Source organism: Carlito syrichta, unplaced genomic scaffold (assembly GCF_000164805.1).
Source record: "Carlito syrichta isolate Samal-C Ts95f unplaced genomic scaffold, Tarsius_syrichta-2.0.1 Scaffold261395, whole genome shotgun sequence".
Lineage (NCBI taxonomy): Eukaryota > Metazoa > Chordata > Mammalia > Primates > Tarsiidae > Carlito > Carlito syrichta.
In genome coordinates, this window is record NW_007205491.1 from 124,675 (window position 1) to 137,223 (window position 12,549).

At 57.9% G+C, this 12,549-nt stretch overlaps 1 protein-coding gene across 4 annotated transcripts in view; it reads left to right on the plus strand.

Moving 5' to 3' along the window:
- Positions 1-12,549, plus strand: part of GDPD5 (glycerophosphodiester phosphodiesterase domain containing 5) — a 64,254-nt gene extending 51,705 nt beyond the window's left edge. For 2 of the 4 annotated variants that reach the window (XM_008052189.1, XM_008052191.1), the window contains 9 exons: positions 601-683; positions 1,765-1,915; positions 2,737-2,955; positions 4,406-4,563; positions 4,866-5,013; positions 6,581-6,663; positions 7,165-7,179; positions 9,385-9,497; positions 11,535-12,549. In XM_008052189.1, the coding sequence (XP_008050380.1) occupies positions 601-683; positions 1,765-1,915; positions 2,737-2,955; positions 4,406-4,563; positions 4,866-5,013; positions 6,581-6,663; positions 7,165-7,179; positions 9,385-9,497; positions 11,535-11,683 (1,119 nt within the window). In that variant the 3' untranslated portion in view covers positions 11,684-12,549. The remainder of the gene's footprint in view (positions 1-600; positions 684-1,764; positions 1,916-2,736; positions 2,956-4,405; positions 4,564-4,865; positions 5,014-6,580; positions 6,664-7,164; positions 7,180-9,384; positions 9,498-11,534) is intronic. The other 2 variants (XM_008052190.2, XM_021709616.1) reach the window with 2 other exon arrangements.

Below are 12,549 nucleotides of genomic sequence, written 5' to 3' on the forward strand. Positions count from 1 at the left end.
GGTCTCGAACCCGCGGGCTCAGGCAATCCACTCACCTCGGCCTCCCAAAGTGCTGGGATAACAGGCTGAGCCACCGAGCCCGGCCCCTAATTTCTTTATTTATTGTAGAGACAAGGTCTTGCCATGTTGCCCAGGCTGGTCTTAAACCCGTGGGCTCAGGTAGTTCTCTTGCCTCTGCCTCCCAAAGTGCTGGAACTACAGTCATGAGCCACTGCACCCAGCTAATTTATTTATCGTAGGCTTAAACCTGTGGGCTCAGGCAGTCCTCTCGCCTCTGCCTCCCCAAGTGCTGCAATTACAGGCGTGAGCCACCGCGCCCGGCCATATAGCCGCTGTGTCTTAAGTGCTAGCCCTGTGTCAGACACATATATATCCCTGTGTCCGCAGTGGCCACCCGGCTTCCCCCTCCTCCCCAAAAAGCCTGTGATTTAGGCGTGATTTAACAGATGAGGAGACTGAACTTCAGAGAAGCTGAGTGGGTGCCCAGGGTCACACAGCCGCTTGGTGGGGCAGCCAGAATCAGAGCCCATGGTTTCCCACTTCCCACTTCCCACCGACTGGGGAGGGTGCCTCCGCCGAATCCCGGCTCTTCCTCCCCAGCTGGCTCCAGAGCACACGCTCATGTCCTTCCGGAAGGCTCTAGAGCAGAAGCTATACGGGCTCCAGGTGGACATCACCATCAGGTAGGTGTGGGGGAGGGAAACGACTCGTCTGTCCCCTCCCGCATGGCGTCTGCATCCCAGTCTCCACTCTCCAAGCCTCTCAGATGGGAGGGCGGAGGCTTGGATTCTCCACGGCAGGGGCGGGCCTCGTGTGTGAACATGAATTCTGTGCCAGACTCTGGGATGTAAAAGAACAAATGTTCTTGGTGCAGGCATGGGGTGAGGGGAGGGAGACCTGGAGGCCTGCCACAGATCTTACGGCTGGGCATGGCAGAGCTCAAACACTGATGGGTGAGTTAAGCAAGCCACAGAGGGATGCAATCACCGGGACGCCAGTCTTATTTCAAAAGACCACACAACAATGATGTTCACGCTGTCTACATGCAGATATATAAGTAGGTATCAGTACACATGGCAGGAAGAATCCGCACTGATCTCATAATGGAGGTTATCTCCGAGAAGGAAAGAAGGGCCTGGCTGCCACATAGAGTTGCCCAGGTTGTGTACTGAACAAGGGCACCATATATGTGACTGTTCCCCGTGGACACATCCTAGACTTGTGTACTTACCACAACTCTCTGGCAGACAGCGAGTGCCTTTTACAGTTATACACCAAGGCCCCATATGAGCTACTGGGGGTGCTGATGGGGAGGCAAGGATGGCGGAGGAGGGTTGCAGTTGGTCGGAGAGCCTATGTGCGTGTGTGCTGTTCTCATTATGGTATTGGGGGATTTGATTCCGAGTAGGTTCCCCGTTTTGCAGGCTGTGGACCTTGAGCGAGGCTCTTCCCTCTCTTAGCCTCAGTTTCCCCATTATAAAGTGAAGTAGCACCTGTCTTCCAACGTTGCTAACAGGCCCGGCCTTTCCTAGCCCTCCCTCTTTGTCAATCCCCTCCCCCGTCTGACCGCCGTAGAGAGGGCACTGGCCCTTTGGGGTGGCCCACCAGCCCGCTGTCTTCCCTGTGCAGATGGGAGCCCGAGGCCCAAAGAGGGGCAAGAGCCAGCCGGGATCCCACGCTGCACGGGGAGGTCTGGGGACGTGGGGTCGGTGGGCAAGCGGGAGACCCCGGGCGTGCCAAGCTCAGCGCCCCGCCCCCCCGCAGCCTGGACGGCGTGCCCTTCCTCATGCATGATGTCACCCTGCGGCGCACCACCAACGTGGAGGAGGAGTTCCCGGAGCTGGCCCGCAGGCCCGCCGCCATGCTCAACTGGACTCTGCTGCAGAGGCTCAACGCCGGCCAGTGGTTCCTGAAGGTCTGGCAGCCCCCTGAGTCCCGCCTTGGGCCCCCCGGGAGTGAGAGGGGCAGGGTTGGCCGTCAGCTCCCCGGACCTCCGCCCCCAGAGCTTCAGCCACCCACAGCCAGGCTGCGTAGCGTCCCCCTCTGGCTCCCGCCACTGCCACCCAGATCTCATGGTTGTCACCGCCTGTTCCGGGTCCGTCTCCCGCTCTAGAAAAAGTTAATGGTGATAACAGTTAATAACGAGAACTGTTGCTGGGCGTGGTGGCTCACGCCTGTAATCCCAACACTGTGAGAGGTGGAGGCAGGAGGATTGAGCCCAGGGATTTAAGACCAGCCTGGTCAACAGAGTGAGACCTCGTCTCTGCAAAAAATAAAAAATTTGCCAGGCATGGTGGTACATGCCTGTAAAACTCTGAAGGCTGAGGCTGTCGGATTGCCTGAGCCCAGGAGGTTGAGGCTTCAATAAGCCATGATTGTCACTGCACTCCAGCCTGGGTGACAGAGTGAGACCCCCCCCAACTTGAAAAATAATAGTAAGAGCATGGAAAGCTCTAGAGAGAGCTTGGTTCTCTGGTCTGAAATGCTGTTAAAGGAGACATGTGCAGGGCTCTGAGAGACGTACCAAGCACGCCATCCCCTCACTGCACAGGGTATGGGCGAGAAAGGCCAGGCTGGGGACTCCTGCAGCCTCCTGGGGCCACAGCCAGCCATCTGCCTGACACACACACCAGCAGGCACTGACAGCCCGGGGATCTCCACACTCGGCTGCCAGGAAGGCACGTAAGGGTCCCAGAGGACTGGTGGCACAGCCATGTGTGTCCCTGTCCCTGCCAGACGGACCCCTTCTGGACAGCCAGCTCCCTGTCCCCGTCCGACCACAGAGAGGCCCAGAACCAGTCCATCTGCAGCCTGGCGGAGCTCCTGGAGCTGGCCAAGGGCAACGCCACGCTGCTGCTCAACCTGCGTGACCCGCCCCGGGAGCACCCTTACCGCAGCAGCTTCCTCAACGTCACTCTGGAGGCCGTGCTGCGCTCCGGCTTCCCCCAGCACCAGGTGAGGCTCTGTGGCCCGGCGAGAGCCCGGCTCCAACACAGACATGTCCTGTCCCCCTCCACACCTCAGCTTATAAGGTGGGGGTCTTGTGCCCCTTGCCTCCCTGACGAGGCAGTCCGTGGGGACAAGAGGGAAACAAGTCCTTTAAGATTAGAAAGCGGCCAGGCACGGTGGCTCACACCTGTAATCTCAGCACTTTGGGAGGCCGAAGCAGGAGGATTGCTGGAGTCCAGGAGCTCAAGACCAGCCTGGGCAACACAGCGAGACCTCATCTCTACAAAAAATCAAAAAAAGTAGCCAGGTGCATTAGTACACGCCAGTAGTCCCAGCTACTCTAAGGAGGCTGAGGCAGAAGAATCGTCTGAGCCCAGTATGTCGAGGCTGTCATGAGCTGCAGTCATTCCACCATACTGCAGTCTGGGCAACAGAGCAAGACCCTCACTTTAAAAAATAGTAAAACACAACTGGGCGCAGTAATCCCAGCACTTTGGGAGGCTGAGGTGAAGGGATTGCCTGAGCCCACGGGTTCAAGAGTAGCCTGGGCAACTTGGTGAGACCTCATCTCTACAATAAATTTTTTAAAACTAGCCAGGCGTGGTGGCACATGCCTGTAGTTCCAACTACTTGGAAAGCTGAGGCGGAAGGATCACCTGAGCCCAGCAGGTTGAGGTTGCGGTGGCTATGAGTGTGCCACTGCACTCCAGCCTGGGTGACAGAGTGAGACTCCAACTCAAATAAATACATAAATAAATAAAATAGGCCAGGCTCAGTGACTCAGCCTGTAATCCCAGCTGGGAGGCTGAGGCGAGTGGACTGCCTGATCCCGTGGGTTCGTGACCAGCTTGGGCAACTTGGCAAGAACTCTTCTCTACAATAAACCAAAAATTAACCAGGCACGGTAGTGCACACCTGTAGTCCCAGCTACTTGGAAGGCAGAGGCGGAAGGATTGCCGGAGCCCGGCGGGTCGATGCTGGGGTGGCCGTGAGTGTGCCACTGCACTTCAGCCTGGGCGACGGAGTGAGTCTCCAACTCAAAAAATCAAAACAAAAAAAATATACGTATGCATGTCTAAGGGACAGGAGTGGGTCCAGATTCTTAAGTTACTTCAATGACATATCTCCCACTTATTGTGGTACAACAATTTAGGACCAGAGGAATCCGACACCGATTTTGGACAGCACACTAGATGCTGGTGGCTGGCTGCGTGCAGGGTAATGGCCGTTTGGGTTGCCCATCTTGTCATGACAGTGGTCCAGAAGGGAAGCTTCCTGGGCTGCTGCCAGTATGCTTCACAGCCTTGGCTGGGACCCGGCCATCCCCTGCCAAGGCTGTGTCTAAGCTCTCCCCGCGTGCCAGGCCCTGTCGGACCCTCACAGGCGCTCTCGTGGGGCAGATGCCCTTGCTCCATTTGTGGAAGAGAAGTCCAGGCTGCCTGTCTCCCACGCACAGGTCCTGTGGCTGCCCAGCCGGCAGAGGCCCCTGGTGCGGAAGGTGGCCCCCGGCTTCCAGCAGATGTCAGGCTCCAAGGAGGCAGTGGCCAGCCTGCGGAGGGGCCACATCCAGCGGCTGAACCTGCGCTATACTCAGGTGTCCCGTCAGGAGCTCAGGTGCCCACCCCAGACTCCCCTGAGGAGGGCAGAGCTGTCTCTCCAGTCCTGTCACTTTCACAAGTAGCTGGGCAGAGGGCTGGGCACACAGGGCTTTGGGCATACATGGCTCAATGGTGAGAGAGGTTGGGCGTGTTGGGCCGACTTGGGCTGTACCCGAGCTTGGCTCTCCAGAGTGGATGCTCCTTCCTACAGGGATAGGATAGGTGGACGGTCGGGGGCGAGATGAGAATGTGGAGGGCACGTGGCCTGGGAGTAGCCAGAGTCCTCATGCTGGCCCGCCTCTGTCCCCTGCCCCCCAGGGACTATGCGTCCTGGAATCTGAGTGTGAATCTCTACACTGTCAACGCGCCATGGCTCTACTCCCTGCTGTGGTGCGCAGGGGTCCCGTCTGTCACCTCCGACAACTCCCATACCCTGTCCCAGGTGCCTTCCCCGCTCTGGATCATGGTGAGTTTGGGGCAGAGGGCACCCGGTGGGGAGCAGTACCTAAAGCTGTCCCTGGCCCATCGCACCCACTTGGCAAGCTCTGTGCATGGGGCTGTCCCTGGTGATGTCTTAGGGGATGGGGGAGTCCAGGTGCGGGTACAGGCTTGAGGCATGGAGAGGATTTCGTGGCCTCTGGGATCTGCTTGAAGGTGCTGGGAGGACTCTGAGCCTGCCCACAGAGAGAAAAACATCATTAAGGACCCCAGTGAAGTAAACAGCTGCTTGGGCTTTTTAGTTTGTGGGGTTATTATTGCATTTTGATTTAAAGTCACTGGGAAAAGAGGGTAAGGACAGGACAAGGAGAGGAAGCATTCACATATGCTCAGAGAACAGTGAATAAAACCATATTTCATGGCCAGGCATGGTGGCTCATGCCTGTAATCTCAGTGCTTCAGGAGGCCAATGCAGGCTGAGGCCAGGAATTTGAGATTGGCCTGGGCAACAGAGAGAGACCTCATTTCTACAAAAAAATGTTTAAAAAAACAAACATAACTCGGTCGGTTGAGCACCTGAGGATAGGCTGAATTCCAGTCCCTGCCTACCCAGTCACTGCCTGCTGAATTCTAGTCCCTGCCTGCTTCCCTGCTGTGCAGTGAGGTCAGGACTCCACTGGCACCTCCGTGAGGACACAGAAGGCAGATGGAGGGTCTCCTTCTGACTGAGAGGGTGTGGTGCCAATGTACCAGACCCAAACTGCGGGTGGTTACATGGGAAAGGAGGTTGAAGGGAAGATGGCCCGGGAAAAGGGAGCGAGACTGACAGGATAGGGCCAAGCGGCACCTGGAGTAGGGGAGGGGTCAGGGACCTGGCAGTGGGCACCAGACACTGCACCTCCTCAAGACTCCTTCAGGATCTTGAAGAAACCCCTCTCCAGCTCCCACCTGCCTGTTGCCTTTGCTCAGACAAACACGAAGTAACTTGCTAGCCGTGAAGCAATGACACTGGAATACCTAGGCCACAGAGTTTGCCAATGGCGAGAAGTGCCCCGCCCCTGCCTGAGACAGTAGAGGCTGGAGGCTGTACTGGGGACCTGCCCTCCCTGGTCCCTCTCTGTGGCCCCTGGATGGGAAGCCCCTACACACTCCATGGCCTTTGGTCCTTGCAGAGTGACACATGTGCTCTTCACGGCTGCCACACACCTAATCATAGGTCCACACGGCCACCTGCCAGTCCTGTGACACCCTCACCTTCACGTCTGTCTCTCAGTGTCCAGCCCTGCTTTGAGACCCCTTGAGCATACAAACCCTCTACCCTGAGCACCACACCACATATCTCTCCTACCCTGAGCGTACACACACACACACACACACACACACACACACACACACACACACACACACACACCCACACACCCGAGTCCTGTGCCCAGAGCCCACCCTTGCAGAATATAATCTGGAACCCCAGAGCCCCCTCAAGTTCCTCCCTTACTCTTTCCCATGGTCACGTGAGTCCTCCTGCCTGTGGACCCTCGGACCCTTGGTCTGGACTGGTCATGACTGGAAGCTGGCCTCGGGCCATCTGTCCACAGCCCCCGGACGAGTACTGTCTCATGTGGGTCACTGCCGACCTGATCTCCTTCACCCTCATCGTCGGCATCTTCGTGTTCCAGAAGTGAGTAGGCTCTGTCCCCTTCTGTGGCCTTCCCTACCCTGCAGCAGGCTCGGCCCCCACCCCCGGCAGGTGAATCCAGTCCTGAGCCCTGGGCCCTCAGCCAGGAGAAGGCCTGACCAGGAGAGAAGGAAGGACTCCCGATGACCCCATCCTCCTGAACCAGAGGCTGGGTGGCTTCCAGAGGGAACACCCAGCGAGAGCCCAGAGCCCAGATTTGTTCTGTGTGAATGCTGGCTCCTCCCCAGGCTGGTCTGCTCCTGGTCAACCAGGGCACGGGCTCCCATCAGCGAGCACAGGACAGCAGGGGTGTGGCTGCAGTGGGAAGGTGTGGTTGGTCCTGGGGAGGGTTTAGGGCCAGCCCGGGGCCCCAGCCCAGCCAGGAAGCGAGGGGTGGGTTTTATTCTTGACTGACGTTCTCTCTCTGTCCCATCCCGCTCTGATCGGCGCATGGCCCCCTCTCTCCCCCTCCCCATCTCTCTGCTGCACTCTGGCATCTCACAGCTATCACTTGATCAGGTAATTCTGGTGTGGTCTTCCTCCTCCTCCTGTTCCTCTTTCTCCCTCCTGCCATTTCCTTCTCCAGTTCTGTCTAAAATCCCGCTGTGCACCAAGCCCTGCGCCTGGGTCATGCCCGCAGACACGGCCTGAAGCCTCCTCCCTGGCAGTCCTCCTTTCTGTCCCTGTGTGTCCCTCTGCTCCCTGCTCCAGCCGCAGTTTCTGTTCCTGACCTGTCCTCTCTCAGCACCGAAGTGTCTCCCTCTGGGGGAGGGGACCCTGCCTGGGCACCCCCATCCCCTGCGTATGCCACCCATGGGGCCTTCACCCCCTGCCCAGAGCAGACCCTACCAAGTTTCTTTCCCTCTCTCCCGGCCTCTCCCGTCGCCACACTGTTTCTCTCTGTCTCTCCCACCTCTTTCTATCTCCTCTTCATATTCCGTCTGCAGCTCCCATCCCCACTCCTCTCCCCCCACTGGGCCTTTGCCTCATTCCTACCCTCACCTCCCACCGGGGCACCTCACAATGGCTGAGCTTTCTGTTCTGGACACGCCTGGCTGCAGAGACCCTGGCCAGACACCTTCCTTCTCGGTCTTCGGTTCTTTTCCCAGATGAGACCTAGAGCTTAGGGATCCAAGTCCCCCTGGGTCAAGTGCCTTGGGCCCTCCTGGGTCAGGCAGCTTCACTGACCAGCTTCTAGGAGGAAAAACTGAGCCTGGTGAAGGAACATCTCTCAGTTATTCCTCCCTCTGTTCTCCCGGTTGACAGACATCCACGCATGGTGGCTGGTGCTGGCTCTGGGCTTGCAGCAGGACCGGGCCTGTCCACACAGAGCCCCCAGTGCATGGGGGTGGTCTCCCCCTGGTGCTTCCAGGGGCTGGCAGACACGCTGGGCCCACTCAGGTGCAGTCAGGCAGCATCACTGATTCCCGGGTATCAGGAGAGGCCTGGTGAAGGAAGGGCGCCTGGGGCACAAGGCAGAGAAGAATGTCATTTCCCTTTCCATCCCTTCACTTAACAAGTTCTTGCTGGACACCTGTGACATGGCGGGCACTGACCTTGGTGCTGGCGCAGCGCTAAGAGATGCAGCCACTGCCCTCAGGGAGTCCTAGGGCAGCCAGCCCTGCCAGGGTGTAGGTGCCATCCCTCCGCCTCCTGCTGTCCCCGCGTCTGCCTGCTCTGTCCATCTGTCCGTCTGCCCGCCCATCTGTCCATTTCTGCTGCGCCAACCCCATCTGGAAGCTCGCAGCTGGTTTCTTGTGGAGTCTGTACTTCCTCCACTGTCCAAGAGGGATTCAGCACCCCTTCCCAGGGGGGAGGGTCAGGTTCTCGTTCCTAAACTGACCACCCACTCCTCTTGGTGGGGACAGGGGTAGGGGTCCAGTGAGTCCTTCTGTCTAAACTCCAAGAAAATAATTATGGAGGCCAGGGGCTTGGGGCTAGTTCAGAGGAATGACAGCAGCAAAAACAGTGGCCCGGGCTGGGTGTGGGAACCGAGTCCTCCCCACTCCATCCTGGTCCCCACAGGCCCTGTGTATGCCCCGCCTTCCAGCCTATTCCTGATTGGTTTCGCCCCCCCACCTCACACCTGCCTCCGCCATCAGAGAGCAGGGCTCTGGCCTGGCCCTCCCCATTAGGGTTGCTGGGACAGAGCAGCAGATGGCCCCACCCCAAGTCACTCTGACCCCCTTGCCTCGGGACCTGTGAAGACCAGCTCTGAGCAAAGCCCCCCCACCACCTGCTTTCCTCCCCTCCCTGCTTTCCCCTCCTCTCGGGCCTTCTGCAAACTTCACTCTGCCTGGTCATGATGGTGGAGCTATGGTTGACACCAGCTGGGATTCCGTGAGCTTGGTGTGTACCCCAGGGCAGATCATCAGCATCACGCCTGCTAAGCTCCTTCTGCCCCCAAATTTGTCCCAGCCAAGGGGAGCCAGGTGCATAGCTGGGAGCACCTGCGACAGAACCAGCCAACCCCAGTACTGGGCCAGGCCTGTTGATCGAGGGTTCTGGAGGTAGGGGGAGGCAGGAGAGCTCTGGCTGAGTCAGTAGACTCGGATTGAAGCCCCAGCTCCACCCTTCTCTGGGCCTTAGTTTCCCCACTTGTACAGTGGGACAGGAATCCTGCGGGTCTCTGACGCCACATCCAGAAAAGCTCTGGAAGTGGGCAGGATCCCTGCTCCAGGGGAGGGGTGCGGAAGGACCTGATGCCCCCGGGCCATCCTGCAGGTGGCGCCTGGGTGGCATCCGGAGCTACAACCCTGAACAGATCATGCTGAGCGCCGCCGTGCGCCGGACCAGCCGGGACGTCAGCATCATGAAGGAGAAGCTCATCTTCTCAGGTGTGCAGCCCTCGACTGGCTGAGACAGGCCCTGGCTCTGCCCTCTGCACCCTAGATGTGCACACAGATGTGTACACACACATTCACATGCAGCATATACGGGGAGAGACATGGGCATGGACATACATAAACCCACCCAAAGTCAGGCGCAGTGGCTCACACTTGCAAACCCAGCACTTTGGGAGGTGGAGGCAAGAGCCCAGCCTGGGCAGCTTGGCAAGACCTCGACTCTACAATAAATCAAAAACTAGCAGGGTGTGCTGGCATGCACCTGTAGTTTCAGCTACTTGGAAGGCTGAGGCAGAAGGATCACCTGAGCCCAGCAGGTGGGGGCTGCAGTAGCCAGCAGCGTGCCACTGCACTCCAGCCTGGGTGACAGAGTGAGACTTTGACTGATAAATTAAGTAGTTAATTAAAAAAAAAAAATGAGCCGGCTTGGTGGCTCAGCCTGTAATCCTGTGCCTTGGGAGGCTGAGGTGAGTGGATTGCCTGAGTCCGCGGGTTCGAGACCCGCCTGGGCAACTTGGTGAGACCTCATCTCTACAGTAGATCAAAAATTTAGCCGGGTGTGGTAGCGCGCCTGTAGTTCCAGCTACTTGGAAGGCTGAGGCGGAAGGATTGCCGGAGCCCATCAGGTCGAGGCTGCGGTGGCCAGGAGCGGCCACTGCACTCCAGTCTGGGCAACAGAGTGAGACTCCAACTCAAAAAACAACAACAGCAACAACAACAACAAAAATGGCTGGGTGCAGTGGCTCAGGCCTCTCATCCCAGAACTTTGGGAGGCCAAGGCAAGAGGATTGCCTAAGCCCATGGGTTCAAGACCAGCCTGGACAACATGGTGAGACCTCATCTCTACAATAAATAAATAAATTAGCTGGGCATGGTGATGCATGCCTGTAGTTCCGACTACTTGGAAGGCTCAGGTAGAAGAATAGCTGAGCCAGCAGGTCAAGGCTGTGGGGCCCATGAGCAGTGAGCCACTGCACTCCATCCTGGACAACAGAGTGAGATTCCAACTTAAAAGAAAAAAACAAAAACTACCAGGCTTACACCAGCACACACAAGAAGGCACAAGTACACACATGGAAACACATCCTGCACAGCAGCTGTCCACTCCAGGTCCTGGGACTCAGGGTCGGTGCTGTAGTTGGTGGGCAGGGGTGAGGGGCAGGGGTGGGGTGGGGAGAGGAGTCTATTTTGAAGGCCCATCTCCCTTTGCCTGATTCTTACACGGATCCCACAGATATTGATCTTGCCCCTGCTCATTGCCCATCCCTGCTGCCATTCCCAGTCTGATGGAAGAGGCAACTATGTAAACAAAGCCATGGAGTTCATACAGATGGGGGTGCTGAGGAGGAGGACGTGGTCAGAGCAGCCTGGGCAGTGAGGAAGGCTCTGAGTGACTGACATGTTGGGATGTGGAGGATGAGTAGGAGGTGCCTGGTAATGGGTTCAAGGTGAGGGCTGGGCCAATGGAAGGAAGGAGGGGCTTCCAGGTGGGGACAGCGTATCCTGCCTGGGCAGAGAATGGAGCATCTTCCACAGAGCTGAGCTGCCCTTAGCAGACCTTTCCTGAGCCTCTGCTCTCTGCCCGGCACTGAGGACACAGCTGCCCAGGCCCTACCCCTGTCCTTGAGGTGCTCTAGCATGGGGCCCAGGCAGCCACCATACAGAATGTGACTAGGGCAGTGGGCAGCAGGAGCTGGGGTGGCCATGGGGCAGCCCCAATCCAGCCCTGGGGTTCAGAAGAGGCTTCCAGGGGGCTGAATAACAGGGATGAGAAGATCTGAGCTAGACTTTAGGAAAAGGGGGTATTGATGGGGAGCAGAGACTCCCAGAGACAGCAGACTGAGGCAGAGCCAGAGGGTTCAGCAGAGACCAAGGGGGCCTTGAATGCCAGGCCCCATGGCAACCTGAGCCCAGTGGTTCCATCAGCCCCTGCCCAGCTGGATTGTTGCAGGTCACCCTTCCTGTCTGTCTGTCAGCTATCCTCACATTCCCTGCCCTCACTCACATTGTCTCCCTCTGGCCCAACAGAGATCAGTGATGGCGTGGAGGTCTCCGATGAGTTCTCTGTATGTTCAGACAACAGTTACGACACATATGCCAATAGCACCATCACCCCTGTGGGCCCCCGAAGAGGTGGCAGCAGCACCAAGACCCTCACAGACCGGAGTGGGCGTTAGCTGAAGACTTGTCTGTCCCAGCCCATACCTGACGTAGAAGCCAGGAGCCCCGAAGAGCTGGCAAGAACGTGTCTGGACTTGGAGTGCTCTGGGAGCTGGCTCCACCGCCTCCTCGTGGGCTTCGGCCCCTTGTCAGCCACAGCCTCTTTGTGGAGAGGGCTTCTTTCTCCCCTGAGGCCCAACTGGGTCAGGACTCTGGCCTCTCAGATGCCCCTGCAGGCCTGGGGCTCCTTCTGGGATGTGTGAGGCCTGGGGCCTGATCCCCCTCCCAAGGCCCTCCCCTACATCCTGACCTGGAAACTTTGATGGGCCACAGGGCCATGCCATGCCCCTTGTGTCAGTAGAGGATGTGGATGGTCACCCGTGCCCTCATGTGTCTGTCCCGTCCATGCCGTGAGGCACCAGACTTTTCTGTTGTTATTTTGTTCAAAGAGTCTGGACCGGGCCTCTCCAAAGCAGTGCTGCTCTTCTGTCGGTCACAAAGTACAAGGAGGTCGGCCCAGGAAAGACAGCTCTGGTGATGGAGACACAACCTCCTCCCCACCCAGCCTTCCACCACTGCTGGCCCTTGACCCTGAGCTGTGTCCCCTGGGAACAGCTGGAGATAGCCAGAAACACAAGCACAGAGCTGCTTGGTCTCATACCCAGGTGTCCCACGCACAGGTCTCTAGGGCAGAAGTGATCCTGTGACCCCAGAGACTCAGACTGATGCAACCTCAGGTTCCCACATTGGTGGCCACAGGGTAGGGGCCACTGGGGAAAAATATTCTGGGCACTGTCAACGGTGGGTGTGTGGCTAAGTAGGCCAGCGGCAGAAGGAGCTCAAGGGCCTTGGCCAAGATGATTAAAGCTGCCATCTCAATGTG